The sequence below is a fragment of the Arvicanthis niloticus genome, chromosome 29, assembly GCF_011762505.2.
Source record: "Arvicanthis niloticus isolate mArvNil1 chromosome 29, mArvNil1.pat.X, whole genome shotgun sequence".
NCBI lineage: Eukaryota > Metazoa > Chordata > Mammalia > Rodentia > Muridae > Arvicanthis > Arvicanthis niloticus.
The window spans coordinates 2,616,252-2,633,931 of NC_133437.1; the positions used below are offsets into that span (position 1 = coordinate 2,616,252).

Here is a 17,680-nt window from a genome sequence, read left to right on the forward strand (position 1 = left end):
TATAAATGCTAATATTCAAGAAATAATTTAATTTCACTTCTTTTTAGTGTCTGAAAAAGGCGGTGAGGCTGGACAGTAATAATCACTTATACTGGAACGCTCTTGGTGTGGTTGCATGTTACCGTGGTGAGAATTGAGTTACACTTTTTTTTTTTTTTTTACACGATGTTTGTTTTCAAGCAACAAAGTTCAGTTACATTAAGTTCTCTATGTTTCAGGAGTTGGGAATTATGCTCTTGCTCAGCACTGTTTCATCAAATCAATCCAGGCAGAACAAATTGTGAGTGCTCTGCGTGTCTACAAATAGAATCGCAAAATTTGATGTATTAATTTGCTTTTAAAATTAATTCATTTTGTGTGTGCATGTATGCCTGTAGATATCGGAGGGTTACTTTGAGATGAAGTTGGTCCTCACCTTCCTCTGTGTTGAGGAAGGGTCTCTCTCACTTTAAAAAATTATACTTATTTATTGAGTGTGTGTGTGTGTGTGTGTGTGTGTGTGTACTTGTGCGTGATTGTAAGGATAATGTTGACTTTAATTTATTCGTTGCTAGTTTTGTACACATACAAAAGATGCTGTGGAAATATCCAGCTCCCCATGCTCTAACCCTCCTCCCTCCTCCACTGACCCCTTCATTCCCAAGCTCCTGTTCTAGTTTCATTTTGTCATCATTTCCTTTTTCTTTTCCTCCTCCTCCCCCTCCTTCTTTCTCTTCTTTACATGAACTACTGAGTTTAATTGGATTGCTTGTATGAACATGGATGTGGGGTTATTTGTGGAGTATGGACAGTAGCTACACCACAGTAGAAAAAGGCCTCCTGTTCTCCGTTAGACTTGAGTTTATTGAGCTCCACCCCCAGCTAGGGAGCTAATGGCTAATGGAGACTGGGAGGCCTTTTTCTACAGGATGCTGATGTACTCAGTCTTGTACAGATCTTGTGCAGGCAACCATAGCTACTGTGATTTTATGAGTGCAGCAGCCATTGTTGCCTTGTTCAGAAGACTGAGCAGCCCCTCCCATCCTCCAGCTCTTAGATTCCTTTTGCTGTCCTCTGACACGTTTCCTGAGCCTTGGAGGGTGTCCTATAGATATCCTGTTTCGGGCTGACCACTGAAGCCTTCACAAGTCTAGGGCTAGTACCACATCCTACCGTGCTCACAGCTATGAGTCTGTATTAACTACTGCCCACTGTAAAAGAAGCTTCTCTCAATGAGACTTGTTTGTTTTTAAATGTCTTTTAGAATGCCGCCGCATGGACCAACTTAGGAGTGTTATACCTTGCGACTGAAAACATCGAGGTATAATTATCAGTTGTAAAGAAATCCTATATGTATTACCTATCCAGTATGTCAAATATCCTAGTTAATTGGTGGCTTTTAGTTTATTATGTTGAATAATTTTTTCCTTGAAACTCATGAAACTTCTCATTTTATAGTTATATGAAACTTTCCCCCCGTGAGACAGCATCTTTCTGTGTAGTCCACATGAGCCTTGAACTCACTGTGTAGTAGCTGTCCTCTTACTTCTGCCTTGTTAGGTAGTTTTTATAGATGCAAACAATTCTCTTATGAATTCATTTGGTAACAGCCCACATATAAGAGATGTTGTTTGTATGGCATGTTTAGGCTGGGTGAGTGAAGAAGATAAGAGAGACAATTAGTATTTTTTTTTTTTTACTATCTTAAATTTAACCATTGATGTTGTAATTTAGATTTTGGTTTTAGGAAATGTTATTACCTTTAAATATCCCAGTGGAATTCCTCCCAGTTGAGCCAATGGAGTGGAGTTCCTGTTATAATGGAGCGGAATCATGTTACAGGCCATATGTGGGAAGCCTTCACAAGTCTAGGGATAGTGCCACATTCTACTGTTTCTTAGTGTAGTCAGTGTGCTAAATCCAGTTCTTGGACAGAAAAAAAAAATTCTGTAATATTCTTTTAAGTGAGTGATTCTATCTAGTTACACACTGCAACAGTGATCAGCTTTGTAAGATTGTAAATTGAAGTAAATTCTTAAATTAGATTTTGACATATGTGAAGGTGTTCTAGCTGTAGCTCAGTGAAAGAAAACACACTTGGTGTGGGCAAGGCTCTAGGTTGAGTCTCATGTCTCCTGGACACAGTCATTCATGAGCTTTCTTCTTAAAAAAGGTGTTTCCTGACACCACACAGAATATCCTGAAACAGCAGAAAGCAATATGGAATAAGTGTGTTGTTGTTGTTTTTAAAGCAGGGAGCAGGGAACATATGAACTTACTGTCCAAGAGAGGAACTTCTTTAACATTTCTTGCCTGCCTATTATAGAATTATGTTGTTAATCTCGCTTTCTAGGAACAGGTCATATGTTCAGCTTCATTGGTTGTATGTGTTATTCCCTCAGTAAGGGCGACTGGAGTCAGCCCTATTTAATCATTTATTTTACATAGTTAGCACATGAAAGTTCTGCAGACAAGGAGACAGAGACTGAGATCCAGATAAAGATAGAGACCTAGAGTATCATTCTACAGGGGACCAGAGCTCTTCACCTGTAGAGGCACAACATTATTCTAAGACTGTGTAGCTATAACACTGAATTCTAATTGTGCTTTAATAATAAAATTTTGTATTTATATTTATGACAGGTTTGAATTTTCTTACTTTATGCTTTTTAAACCATTGAAATTGCTTGATGTGATATTTTTTGCTTTTTTTTTTTTTGCCTAGCAAGCCCATGAAGCATTCAAAATGGCTCAGTCCCTTGATCCATCTTATTTATTGTGCTGGATTGGACAGGTACAATATACAGTCATTAACAAGCTTATCAATATGCGATAACCTCCTATTAGTGCTAATGTTGATAACATTACTTGTAGCATTTAAAAACTCATTGCATGCCAATCATTGTGCTAATGCCTTTGAATACAATATTTTACTTTCTCTGTTGTCAATTCTTTGAGGTGTGGCTATTGTTATACTCTTTAAAGATATAGACATTTAAACTCAGATGTCATAAATATTGTGACCCAGCTGGCAGTTATTAAACTTTAAATTTCATAAATGTGATTATTAGTTTGCCTATTAACTATTTATAAGCTTGCATTTGCAAAGATGATTCATATTTACAAAGATTATTATGGTTATTTTTTTCTAAATTTCTATAAAATCTTCACATTTGGATGTGCACTTATGAGTATTTTCTCTTTGACCAAGTTTAGATTTTTGTACTGCCAGATAGAATCAGGTTGTTAATAGTTTGGATCTGTCACTGATTATTTTATTTTGATTATATCACTTAAAAAATAGTATTGGGGGTGACTAGATGGCTTGTCTGAATTATAATGAATTGCTAAATGGTTCAGCAACAATAGTCTAATTGAAAGTTATCTGATGCAAGCAGAGATAGTGGGGCGATTTCCAGTTTCCCGTCCTCATTAAGTGCAGTAGCACATGGGAGCAGGGCGTTTTGTGCTGTCCTCTGTGTCAGTTATTGGACAGGGAGCAATGGGATTTGTGTTTCTGCTGGATGTCAGTGTTATGATGAGATTGTTCCAGGGTGTGTTGTGTTACTCTAGATTAATACTGGCTTAGTTGCCTACATGTTAAATGTTTAATAATTTGAAAGTACTTTGTTCTCTAAAATATTTATCTCAGGATACCACTCACAGGCTTAGTTAAAATGGTAGCATGGAAGTGAAACTCAACTTTGTTTTGAAGCATACCTTGTAAATATCTGAACCATTTATTATCATCATTTTTATTTCTTTTAAATTAATTAAAACCTTTTAAAAATTCTTTTAATAGGCTCTTATTGCAGAGAGAGTTGGAAGTTATGATACCATGGATCTCTTCAGGCACACTACAGAGCTCAGTATGCATGTAAGAATGTGAATGTTCTTTTTGGGCAGATATTACCCATTTAACAAGATGAGTAGAGACTGGGAATAGTGGCCCTCAGAAGCGGGAGGCAGGAGGAGCAGGAATTCAAGGTCATTTTCAGCTACAGAGCATGTGTGAAATCAGCCTGAGCTACATTAAATCCTGTCTTAAAAAAACAAAACCAGAAATAAAAAGTGAAAGAAACAAAGTAAATAGTGGCATAGTGGTATAAAGTGGTATAAAATGTTAATGATAGCTGTTGTTTTTACTCTGTCTTAATATAGATAAACTGTCTTTACAAGAGATACTTGTTTTTATCTTCAGTGTTAAAGCTGATGAAAAAATGACAGTGAGATTACATTTATTGATTCATTTTTCTGTTTATGGGTGCTTTGCCTGCATGTATGTCTGAGTACCAAGTGTGTGCCTGGTGTCCTTGGAGGCCAGAGGAGGGCATTGGAGGGCCTGGGGCTGATGTTACAGACAGTTGTGAGCTATCATGTGGGTGCTGCGAATTATCTGGGTCTTGTGGAAGACCAACCAGTGCTCTTAACCACTGTGCTGTGTCTCCAGCCCCAACATTGAGATTTATTACATATAATAAGAGTAATGTTGAAAAGAAATTGAAATTATTAAAAAAAACGGGCATGATGGCTCTAGTTGATAACTAGACTCTGGGAATACATTGAGTTAGTTTTGTTAACCTGTAGAAATGCTCTGAGAAGGAAAACCAGCCCATCTGGCAAGCCTCTGTTCTTTACCCTTTATTGTATTTGATTCTCCTCAGGATTAGAGAAGCTATTTTAAGTTGATCTCAGCCATTTTCCTCCCATGGCATCTTTTGTTAAAGGCACTTAAGGGAGACTAGGCTATGATGCTATTGTTATTGAAGTATGCTATTTTATTTCTTAGTTTTAATGAAATATTTATTATTCTAAGTTCAATTGGATTTTTTTTTTAAGACTGAAGGAGCAATAGGTTATGCATATTGGGTTTGTACAACATTACAAGACAAAAGCAACAGAGAAACAGAGCTATACCAGTACAACATCCTCCAGATGAATGCTGTCCCCGCGGCACAGGGCGTTCTGTGTAAATATGTAGGTAAGACACCTATTGCATATGGTGCAATATCGCACTAATGAAATGACTTTTTAAATTTTATTTTACTCATCCTATGTTAAATATTAATGTTATTCAGCTGCTAACTTGACTTTTTGTTGCTACTTGGAAGGAGTACAATTGTTAAATTAAAGTAATGACTTTGAAAAAGTGATTAACCCCCTTTATTCCTGACTGAAGATGTCCTTGGACTAAAGGAAGTGTGCTGAAGGTTAATGGTTCTGAGTGGCTGCTGCCGTCTTTCCTGTGTAGTCCATTTCAGTGTGGGCACCAGATATTTTGCTTTCCTTAGCTTATACTTCATCTTTTGAGAGAAAGATCACAATTCCCAAGTTTCATAGTTATAGTTAGGAGATTAGAAAAGATAATATATAGGAGATACTGAACCCATACCCAGGGGCAATCACCTTTTCCTGTCAGCTCCTAATTATCCTGTAAAATGTTGGGAAAAATACACTTAGATCTAGCAAATTGACAGAGTAGTAAAGTTTATTAGCTTTACCTGGTAATAGTTTCCTTTGTCTTTAAAATAAAACCATCACTCAGCTTTTTATCTTTACTTCACTTAGTACTCACTACTACTGGGTCCTTTAGGCAGACTGTACAACTGAATTTTACCTGTGATATGAAAGAGAAAGTACCTGCTACTTAGGGTTTCAGAGACACAGGTGCTACACAGTATTAGGTTGAGCACTTGGCAGAAACAGTCACAATAGAAAGCAGCAGCAGAATAACATGAAATCAAACACAGGAGAGAAAAGGGTTCTACCTAAGTACTGACAGTCAGTTCTCTTGTGCTTTTAGTATGTGCAGAGGGTAATGCGTTTAGAGGCATCAGCACATTGGGACATTGTCATCTATTGCAGTGTGCTGATAGGAAGGACACTGCTAAGTCCCCAGAGATAAGGAGGCGTTAACTCAGAAATCTTATTCACCACTTTCTTTATTTTAAAACAACTTAAAGTTTTACACAAAGAGGTAAATCTAGCTTTTGGCTGGGGCAGACACCTAGCTGGTCTGCTCCCATGTAGACACCATATCCTGACCCATCCTAGAAGAACCACTGCACTCAGAGCAGCAGGATTTCAGGATCCCAGAGGCAGCCTGAGTCCCAGGAGTTCTTCCACCCAGGAGCTCAGGATCACAGGATCAAAGAGACATCTGGACTCTGAGGAGTTCTGACACAAGCAAGATAACTGGAAAGACAGGCTCCAGTTAGACACAGTGAGTGCAGGTAACACTAGAGTTAACCATATGGCAAAAGGCAAGCATAAGAATATAAGCAACAGAAACCAAAGTTACTTGGCATCATCAGAAGCCAGTTCTCCCACCATAGCAAGCCCTGGACACCCCATCACACTGGAAAAGCAGGATTCAGAATTAAAATTAGTTCTCATGATGATGATAGAGGACTTTAAGAAGTACAGGAGAACACAGGTAAACAGGTAGAAGACATTAAAGAGAAAACATAAAAATCCTTTAAACAATTGCAAGAAAACACAACCAAACAGGTGAAGGAATAAAACAAAACCATTCAGGATCTAAAAATGGAAGTAGAAACAATAAAGAAATCTCAAAGGGAGACTACCCTGGAGATAGAAAACCTAGGAAAGAGATCAAGAGTCATAGACACAAGCATCACCAACAGAATACAAGAGATAGAAGGGAGAATCTCAGGTGCAGAAGATACCATGGAAAACATTGACACAACTGTCAAAGAAAATGCAAAATGCAAAAAGCTCCTAACCCAAAACATCCAGGAAATCCAGGATACAATGAGAAGACCAAAACTTAAGGATAATAGGTATAGATGAGGGTGAAGATTCCCAACTTAAAGGGCCAGTAAATATCTTCAACAAAATTATAGAGGAAAACTTCCCTAACCTAAAGAAAGGGATGTCTATGAAGATATAAGAAATCTACAGAAGTCCAAATAAACTAGACCAGAAAAGAAATTCCTCTTGTCACATAATAGTCAAAACATCAAATGCACAAAATGGAAAAAATATTAAGAGCAGTAAGGGAAAAAGGTAAAGTAACATATAAAGGCAGACTTATAAGAATTACACCAGAGTTCTCACCAGAGACTATAAATGCCAGAAGATCCTGGATTGATATCATACAGACCCGAAAAAACACAAATGCCAGCCCAGACTACTGTACCTAGCAAAACTCTCAATCACTATTGATGGAGAAATCAAAATATTCCATGAAAAATCCAAATTTACACGATACATTCTCACAAATCCAGCACTTAAAAGGATAACAGATGGAAAACTCCAACACAAGGAGGAAAACTACAACCTAGAAAAAGCAAGAAAATAATCTTCCAACAACCCCAAAAGAAGATAGCTACACAAACATGATTCCACCTCTAATAATAAAAATAACAGGAAGCAACAATTATTTTTTCTTAATATCTCGTAACATCAATGGACTCAATTTCCTAATAAAAAGACATAGACTATCAAACTATCCAGGACCAGAATTTTCTGCATACAGGAAATGCACCTCAGTGACAAAGACTACCTCAGAGTAAAAGGACAGAAAACAATTTTCCAAGCAAATGGTCCCAAGAAACAAGCTGGAGTAGCCATTCTAATATTAAATAAAATTGACTTTCAACCAAATGTAATCAAAAAAGTTAAGGAAGGACAGTTTATACTTATCAAAGGAAAAATCTACAAGATGAACTCTGAACAATTCTGAACATCTATGCTTCAAACAAGGGCTCCCACATACATAAAAGAAACTTTAATAAAGCTCGAAGCATTCACTGCACCTCACACAATAATAGTGGGGTATTTCAACACCCTACTCTCAGCAATGGACAGATCATGGACACAGAAACTAAACAGGGACACAGTGAAATTAACAGACGTTACAAACCAAATGGATTTAACAGATATCTATAGAACATTTCATCCAAAAACAAAAAAATATACCTTTTCCTCAGCACTTCATGGTACCTTCTGCAAAATAGACCATATAATTGGTCACAAAACAGGCCTCAACAGAAATGAAAAGATTGAAATAATCCCTTGCATCCTATCAGACCACCATGGACTACAGATGGTCTTCAATAATAACAAAAACAATGGAAAGCCCACATACACATGGAAACTGCACAACACTCTACTCAATGATGACTTGGTCAAGGAAAAAATAAAGAAAGAAATTAAAGACTTTTTAGAATTTAATGAAAATGAGGACACATCATACCAAAACTTGTGCGACTCACTGAAAGCAGTACTAAGAGGAAAACTCAAGTTTCTAAGTGCCTACAAAAAGAAACTGGGGAGAGCATACAGTAACAACTTGACAGCACACCTGAAAACTCTAGAACAAAAAGAAGCTAATAATCAAAATCAGGGCTGAAATCAACGAAGTAGAAACAAAAAGAACTATACAAAATATCAACAAAACCAGGAGCTGGTTCTTTGAGAAAATCAACAAGATAGATAAACCCTTAGTAATACAAACCAGAGGGCACAGAGACAGTATCCAAATTAATAAAATCACAACTGAAAAGGGAGACATAACAACAGAAACCGAGTCAATTCAAAAAATCATCAGATCCTTCTACAAGAGCGTATACTCAACAAAACTGGAAACTGTGGATGAAATGGACAATTTTCTAGACAGATACCAGGTACCAAAGTTAAATCAGGAGCAAAGGGGCTAGATATAAAATCAACTCAAACAAGTGAGATAGCCTTCCTCTACTCTAAGGTTAAACAGGCTGAGAAAGAAATTAGGGAAATGACACCCTTCACAATAGTCACAAAGAATATAAAATACCTTGATGTGAATCTTACTAAGCAAGTGAAAAATCTGTATGACAAGAACTTCAAGTCCCTGAAGAAAGAAATTGAAGAAGGTCTCAGAAGATGGAAGATGGAAAGATCTCATGGATTGCTCATGCTCATGGAATGGCCATCTTGCCAAAAGCAATCTATAGATTCAATGCAGTCCCCATCAAAAATCCAAATCAATTATCATAGAGATAGAAAGAGCAATTTGCAAATTCATTTGGAATAACAAATAACCCAGGATAGCGAGAACTATTCTCAACAATAAAAGAACTTCTGGGGGAAACACCATCCCTGACTTCAAACTGTACTACAGAGCAATAGTGATAAAAACTGCATGGCATTGGTACAGAGACAGGCAGGAAGATCAGTGGAATAGAATTGAAGATCCAGAAATGAACCCACACACCTATGGTCACCTGATCTTTGACAAAGGAGCTAAAACCATCCAGTGGAAAAAGGACAGCATTTTCAACAAGTGGTGCTGGTTCAACTGGAGGTCAGCATGTAGAAGAATGCAAATTAATCCACTCTTATCTCCTTGTACAGAGCTCTAGTCCAAGTGGATAAAGGACCTTCACATAAAGCCAGATACACTGAAACTAATAGAAGAGAAAGTGAGAAAGACCCTTGAATACCTAGGCACAGAGGAAAAGTTCCTGAACAGAACACCAATGGCTTATGCTCTAAGATCAAGAATTGACAAATGGGACCTCATAAAATTGCAAAGCTTCTGTAAGGCAAAAGAACATTGTCAATAGGACAAAATGGCAACCAACAGAGTTGGTAAAAGTTCTTTAACAATCCTACATCCGATAGAGGGCAAATATTCAATATATACAAAGAACTCAAGAATTTAGACTTCAGACAACCAAATAACCATATTATAAAAAATGGGTGCAGAGCTAAACAAAGAATTCCCAACTGAGGAATCTTGAATGGCTGAGAAGCACCTAAAGAAATGTTCAATATCCTTAGTCATCAGGGAAATGCAAATCAAAACTACCCTGAGATTCTGCCTCACACCAGTCAGAATGGCTAAGATCAAAAACTCAGGTTATAGCAGATGCTGGTGAGGATGTGGAGAAAGAGGAACACTCCTCCATTGTTGGTGGGATTGCAAGCTGGTACAACCACTCTGGAAATCAGAAAATTGGACACAGCATTACCTGAGGACCCAGCTATACCACTCCTGAGCATATACCCAGAAGATGCTCCAACATATAACAAGGACATATGCTCCACTATGTTCATAGCAGCCTTATTTATAATAGCCAGAAACTGGAAAGAACCCAGATGTCCTTCAACAGAGGAATGGATACAGAAAATGTGGTACATTTACACAATGGAGTATTACTCAGCTATTAAAAATAATGTATTTGAGAAATTCTTAGGCAAATGGATGGAACTAGAAAGTATCATCCTGAGTGAGGTAACCCAATCACAAAAGAACACACATAGTATGTACTCATTGATAATTGAATATTAGCCCAAAAGCTCACAAAATCCAAGATACAACTCAAAGACCACATGAAGCTCATGAAGAAAGAAGACCAAAGTTTGGGTGCTTTGGCCCTTCTTAGAAGGAGTAACAAAATACTCAGGGGAGCAAATATGGAGACAAAGCGTGGGACAGAAATTGAAGAAGAGTCAGTCAGAAGATTGCTCCACCTTGGTATTCATCCCTTGTGCAGTCACCAAGGACAGTCACTGATGGCTGATGTGGATGCCAGGAAGTGCATGCTGACAGGAGCCTGATATAGCTGTCTTTTGAGAGGTCTGACAGAGCCTGACATATTCAGAGGTAGATGCTCATAGCTAACCATTGAACTGATCATGGGGTTCCCAATGGAGGAGTGAGAGAGAAGACTGAAGGAGCTGGAAGGGTTTGAGGACCCATGGGGAGAGCAACAATACCAACCAACCAGAGCTTCCAGGGTCTAAACCCCCAGACTGGGAGCACATAGGAAGCACCCATTGTGGAGCATAGGTGGGAGAGGAAGTCTTTGGTGCAGTGAAGGCTGGATGCCCCAGTGAGGGGAAATTTGTGGTTGGGGAGTTGGGAGTGGGAGGGTGGGTGGGGGCACATCCTCATAGAAGCAGGAGGAGGGGGGATGTCCTAGTGGGTTCCTGCTTGGGGGGGGTAATGGGGAAAAGGGATCATATTTGAAATGTAAATAGAATATCCAATAAATAATATAAGTAAATTAAATAAAAAAACAAAAAAGTCGTATATCAATAAAGTGCAGATGTCTACAGTGATGAACAAAATTTTCTAAGAGATGTGCACATTTGGTTCTTAAACCGCTGAGCTATTTTCATAGACTTGTGTAAATCCTGTGTGCATGGCCAGAAACACTAACTTAGTATCTGTAGAACGTTGAGATGCTGATGAGCATGTGCAGACCATCCCCGTCTGTCTGATAGAGTTCATGTAGCATGGCATATGGAGCTTGCAACTCTTTCCGATGGTACTGTGATCTTGTGGAGTGACCTGAGGGATTCAGAGAATGACTTTGAGTATGATTTTCACCTTTTCCTCTGATGTTAAAATTCCACCCAGTATGCAAAACTCTTATTTGCCTTGTATGTCATTAAACAACATAGTGGATATGCAAATGTGTCTTCAGTACTACCTTACGTAAACTAGATAAGGTAATGAGTTCTTTGTCTTATGCAATGCACTTTCAACATTAAAATTGGAAAATACTACATTGAAAGTGCTCCTGATGTGAAGTACTGAATTATTATTATTATTTTTTTTACAATATATAATTTGGAATAGAACTGCTAAGAGAAAATCATAGGTAAATTAAATCATAAGAGGGTTAATTGGTTAGCTCCCCCAAGTATGAAATTCTATAAGAACTAATAAAAAATTATAAAACTCCTGAATATAATGTCAGAACTAGTTTTAATGGGTTATATTTCAAATAATCTTATTTTAAGGTTTTTAATTTTTAACCAAACATGACAAGAGAAAATATATTAAGATAAAACAAAAACTTTCACATTGAGGCTGGACAAAGCAACACAACAGAAGGAAAGGAGCCCCAAGAGGCACTAATCTAATAGCTGGTATATACATGTGTGTGTGTGTGTGTGTGTGTGTGTGTGTGTGTGTGTGTGTGTGTGTCTGTGACCCACTAAGATCCTGTGCTTGCTGCTTCATCCTCTGCAAGTTCATATGAGCCTTGCTTAGTTGATTCAGAGGTCCTTGTTCTGGTGTCCTCCATCCCCTCTGGCCCTTAGACCCTTAGACTCTTTCCTCTTTCCTCCTCTTCTGCTGGGTTCCCTGTGCTCTGAGGGGAGGGATTTGATAGCGACATCTCAGTTAGAGCTGTGTGTTCCAAGGACTTAACTAGAGTCTTCATATAATTCTTCAATATTATTTAGTGATTTAGAAGAATTATCAATGATCACTGGTATAGTCAAGATAAATTAGATGATTATTCTTAATAAAGCCATCAATCTCCGTAGATAGTCTCTGAACAAATATTGAAACAAAAAAGAATTTAACTGTTATTTTTGTGAATATAGTCAGCATGAATATACAAATTAAAGATATTTTTGAATTTCCAGAACGAATTCCAAATTACGCTCCAGCTTTCACCATGTTGGGTTATTTAAATGAGCATCTGCAGTTGAAAAGGGAAGCAGCAGAGGCTTACCAAAGGTAGGTCGTCTCCACAGTCGTCACTCACCATGTCGTCAGTGCTTTTAATGTTTAGTCTCTTGACAAAAGAACTAATGCAATTTTTGTCTTCTTTCCTGGTCTTCATTGTATTACCTTGTGGAAGGTGGAAAGATGCAGTTCCAAGGTTTCAGCTGTATTTTGGGTTCCATTGGCTAGGGGGTGGGTCATAGATCAGGGCACAAAACAAATCCTCATAGAGTATGTTTTTTAAAAATCTATCTCCTGTAGTCACACAGGAAATAACAACATGAATATTTGCTTGACTTACCTTATTATCTATTACATATTTTTTTTTCTGTAAATAAATGTTTGTTGAATACTGTGTGCCAAGCAGTGTCCTTGGCATGGAAAATGTAGCAGGGAATTAAACAGAAGGCCTGTTCTCATGGAACTCCTCAGTGGGAGATTCTCAATAAGCGAATAATATCTGGGACTAATGGTTACTAAGGAAGAATTATAATACGATGCAGGGTCAGAGAGATGGGAAGATGCATTTTAGATGGAGTGACAGCAAGTACTCCCCAGCAGAAGTAGTTTGCTATATTTCACAAACAAACCCATGTTTTAGAGTGTAATGACTATCCTGGAGACCAGTAGGAAATGAAACAAACTGTTTTCTTTATAAGCTTAGGTCAGCATGAAAATGACTATTCATGTCATGAGTAACTACTGAATAATTACTAACAGCTGACTGCCTAGCTTTAAGGCACACTACTGTTTCAGATGTAAGTGCATATTCAGAAGATGTCTGATCATGTGTGATGAAGTATCCCAAATTCTTAACTACATCCTTTTGTGGACTCACATGCAGTTCAAAGGAGTAATCACTAGATGGTACTAGAGGCTATACAATGAAGTTATTTTTTTCAGTTGATGGAAGGTTTACTAAAAAAAAAAAAAAAAAAAAAAAAGAAAACAAAACACCACAATTTTCTTCTTACAATGTCAGTAAACTTAGGGTAAATACAATATAAAGTATAACAGTTAACACATAAAAGCAGACAGCTTACGGTGCTTGCTACTTTTTTTTACTGTACCCTTGTTACTGTAGACATTGCTGACTCTGACATCATCATACCACTCCTTTTTGACTGACCACAGCGACTGTATTATGTGTTGTGATATTTGAGGCTTGGAGCATAAATAGTACATAAATTCAACCAGAAATGTACTTTTAATCTTTGTAGCATTTTATGCTTCTTGAGCAAATTGTTTTTCATGCAACATCAAGTACATTAAAAAAAAAAACTTTTTTGATATTTATCCTGGTAGATCCTCTTTAAAGAGAGAAAAAAAAAAAGAAATCATTAAAAAAAAATAAAATTTCTTTCTCAGCCTGCTTATCCTTTGAGTAGAGGAAGGCTACTGATTTGTTTGAGTTGATTTTATATCCAGCCACTTTGCTGAAGTTGTTTATCAGTTTTAGGAGTTCTCTGGTGGAAGTTTTAGGGTCACTTAAGTATATTATCACATCATCTGCAAATAGTGAAATTTTGATTCTTCCTTTGCTATTTGTATCCCTTTGACTTCCTTTTGTTGTCTAATTGCTCTGGCTAGGACTTCCAGTACTATATTGAATAGGTAGGGTGAGAGTGGGCAGCCTTGTCTAGTCCCTGATCTTAGTGGGATTGCTTCAAGTTTCTCTCCATTTAGTTTGATGTTGGCTACTGGCTTGCTGTATATTGTTTTTACTATGTTTAGGTATGGGCCTTGAATTCTTGATCTTTCCAAGACTTTTACTATGAATAGATGTTGAATTTTGTCAAATACTTTCTCAGCATCTAGTGAGATGATCATGTGTTTTTTTTTTCTTTGAGTTTGTTTTTATAGTACATTACGTTGATGGGTTTCCGAATATTGAACCATCCCTACATGCCTTGGATAAAGTCTACTTGATCATGATGGATGATTGTTTTGATGTGTTCTTGGATTCAGCTTGTGAGGATTTTGTTGAGTATTTTTGCATCAATATTCATAAGGGACACTGGTCTGAAGTTTTCTTTCTTTGTTCCGTTTTTGTGTGGTTTAGGTATGAGCATGATTGTGGCTTCATAGAACGAATTGGGTAGTGTTTCTTCTGTTTCTATTCTGTGGAATAGTTTGAAGAGAATTGGTATTAGGTCTTACTGGAAAGTCTGATAGAATTCTGCACTAAAGCCATCTGGTCCTGGGTTTGTTTTTTTTTTTTTTTTTTTTTTTCTTTTTTTCTTTCTTTCTTTCTTTCTTTCTTTCTTTCTTTCTTTCTTTCTTTTTTTTTTTTTTGTTGTTGTTGGGGAGACTTTTAATGATGGCTGCTATTTCTTTAGGGGTTATGAGACTCTTTAGATGATTTATCTGCTCCTGATTCAACTTTGGTACCTGGTATCTGTCTAGAAAATTGTCTATTTCATCCAGATTTTCCAGTTTTGTTGAGAATACACTCTTGTGGTAGGATCTGATGATTTTTTGAATTGACTCAGTTTCTGTTGTTATGTCTCCCTTTTCAGTGGTGATTTTATTAATTTGGATACTGTCTCTGTGCCCTTTGGTTAGTCTGGCTATTGTTTATCTATCTTGTTGATTTTCTCAAAGAACTAGCTACTGGTTTTGTTGATATTTTGTATAGTTCTTTGTGTTTCTACTTGGTTGATTTAAGCCCTGAGTTTGATTATTTCCTGCCGTCTACTGTCTTGGGTGTATTTGCTACTTTTTGTTCTAGAGCTTTCAGGTGTGCTGTCAAGTTGTTAGTGTATGCTCTCTCCGGTTTCTCTTTGTAGGCACTTATATCTATGAGTTTTCCTCTTAGCACTGCTTTCATGGAGTCCCACAAGTTTTGGTATGGTATGTCCTCACCGTTCACAGTAGTCACTGATAATATAAAATACCTTGGTGTGAATCTAACCAAACAAGTGAAAGATCTGTATGACAAGAACTTCAAGTCTCTGAAGAAAGAAATCAAAGAAGATCTCAGAAGATGGAAAGATCTCCCATGCTCATGGATTGGCAGGATTAATATAGTAAAAATGGCCATCTTGCCAAAAGCAATCTACAGATTCAATGAAGTCCCCACCAAAAATCCAAATCAATTATCATAGAGATAGAAAGAGCAATTTGCAAATTCATTTGGAATAACAACCCAGGATAGGGAGAACTATTCTCAACAATAAAAGAACTTCTGGGGGAATCACCATCCCTGACCTCAAACTGTACTACAGAGCAATAGTGATAAAAACTGCATGGCATTGGTACAGAGACAGGCAGGAAGATCAGTGGAATAGAATTGAAGATCCAGAAATGAACCCACACACCTATAGTCACCTGATCTTTGACAAAGGAGCTAAAACCATCCAGTGGAAAAAGGACAGCATTTTCAACAAGTGGTGCTGGTTCAACTGGAGGTCAGCATGTAGAAGAATGCAAATTAATCCACTCTTATCTCTTTGTATAGAGCTCTAGTCCAAGTGGATAAAGGACCTTCACATAAAGCCAGATACACTGAAACTAATAGAAGAGAAAGTGAGAAAGACCCTTGAATACCTAGGCACAGAGGAAAAGTTCCTGAACAGAACACCAATGGCTTATGCTCTAAGATCAAGAATTGACAAATGGGACCTCATAAAATTGCAAAGCTTCTGTAAGGCAAAAGAACATTGTCAATAGGACAAAATGGCAACCAACAGAGTTGGTAAAAGTTCTTTAACAATCCTACATCCAATAGAGGGCTAATATTCAATATATACAAAGAACTCAAGAAATTAGACTTCAGACAACCAAATAACCATATTATAAAAAATGGGTGCAGAGCTAAACAAAGAATTCCCAACTGAGGAATCTTGAATGGCTGAGAAGCACCTAAAGAAATGTTCAGTATCTTTAGTCATTAGGGAAATGCAAATCAAAACAACCCTGAGATTCTGCCTCACACCAGTCAGAATGGCTAAGATCAAAAACTCAGGTTATAGCAGATGCTGGTGAGGATGTGGAGAAAGAGGAACACTCCTCCATTGTTGGTGGGGTTGCAAGCTGGTACAACCACTCTGGAAATCAGAAAATTGGACATAGCATTACCTGAGGCCCAGCTATACCACTCCTGAGCATATACCCAGAAGATGCTCCAACATATAACAAGGACATATGCTCTACTATGTTCATTGCAACCTTATTTATAATAGCCAGAATCTGGAAAGAACCCAGATGTCCTTCAACAGAGGAATGGATACAGAAAATGTGGTACATTTACACAATGGAATATTATTTAGCTATTAAAAATAATGTATTTGAGAAATTCTTAGGGAAATGGATGGAACTAGAAAGTATCATCCTGAGTGAGGTAACCCAATCACAAAAGAACACACATAGTATGCACTCACTGATAACTGGCTATTAGCCCAAAAGCTCACAATATCCAAGATACAACTCATAGACCACATGAAGCTCATGAAGAAGGAAGACCAAAGTGGGTGTTTTGGCCCTTAGAAGGAGTAACAAAATACTCATGGGAGCAAATATGGAGACAAAGCGTGGGACAGAAATTGAAGAAGAGTCAGTCAGAAGATTGCTCCACCTTGGTATTCATCCCTTGTGCAGTCACCAAGGACAGTCACTGATGGCTGATGTGGATGCCAGGAAGTGCATGCTGACAGGAGCCTGATATAGCTGTCTTCTTAGAGGTCTGACAGAGCCTGACATATTCAGAGGTGGATGCTCACAGCTAACCATTGAACTGATCAAGGGGTTCCCAATGGAGGAGTTAGAGAGAAGACTGAAGGAGCTGGAAGGGTTTGAGGACCCATGGGGAGAGCAAAAATACCAACCAATCAGAGCTCCCAGGGTCTAAACCACCAGCCTGGGAAAACATAGGGAGCACCCATGGCTCCAGCTTTATCTGTAGGGGAGGATGGCATTGTGGGGCATGCGTGGGAGAGGAAGTCTTTGGTGCAGTGAAGGCTGGATGCCCCAGTGTGGGCGATTTGTGGTTGGGGATTCGGGAGTGGGAGGGTGGGTGGGGGCACATCCTCATAGAAGCAGGAGGATGGGGGATGTCCTAGTGGGTTCCTGCTTGGGGTGGAAATGGGTAAAGGGGATTGCATCGGAAATGTAAATAAAATATCCAATAAAAAAAACAAAACAAAAGAACCCCAAAAATTAAAAAATAAAAATAAATAAATAAAACTTTTGAATGACTACAAAAGAATAAAATATACAAAATAAAAA

General features: G+C 37.7%; 1 protein-coding gene across 12 annotated transcripts in view; it reads left to right on the forward strand.

Moving 5' to 3' along the window:
• Skic3 (SKI3 subunit of superkiller complex) overlaps window positions 1–17,680 on the forward strand; it is a 102,954-nt gene that overhangs the window by 46,677 nt on the left and 38,597 nt on the right. For all 12 annotated transcript variants that reach the window (XM_076927028.1, XM_076927027.1, XM_076927026.1 and 9 more), the window contains 7 exons: window positions 48–126; window positions 219–280; window positions 1,244–1,300; window positions 2,705–2,773; window positions 3,782–3,856; window positions 4,819–4,960; window positions 12,373–12,466. In XM_076927028.1, the coding sequence (XP_076783143.1) occupies window positions 48–126; window positions 219–280; window positions 1,244–1,300; window positions 2,705–2,773; window positions 3,782–3,856; window positions 4,819–4,960; window positions 12,373–12,466 (578 nt within the window). The remainder of the gene's footprint in view (window positions 1–47; window positions 127–218; window positions 281–1,243; window positions 1,301–2,704; window positions 2,774–3,781; window positions 3,857–4,818; window positions 4,961–12,372; window positions 12,467–17,680) is intronic.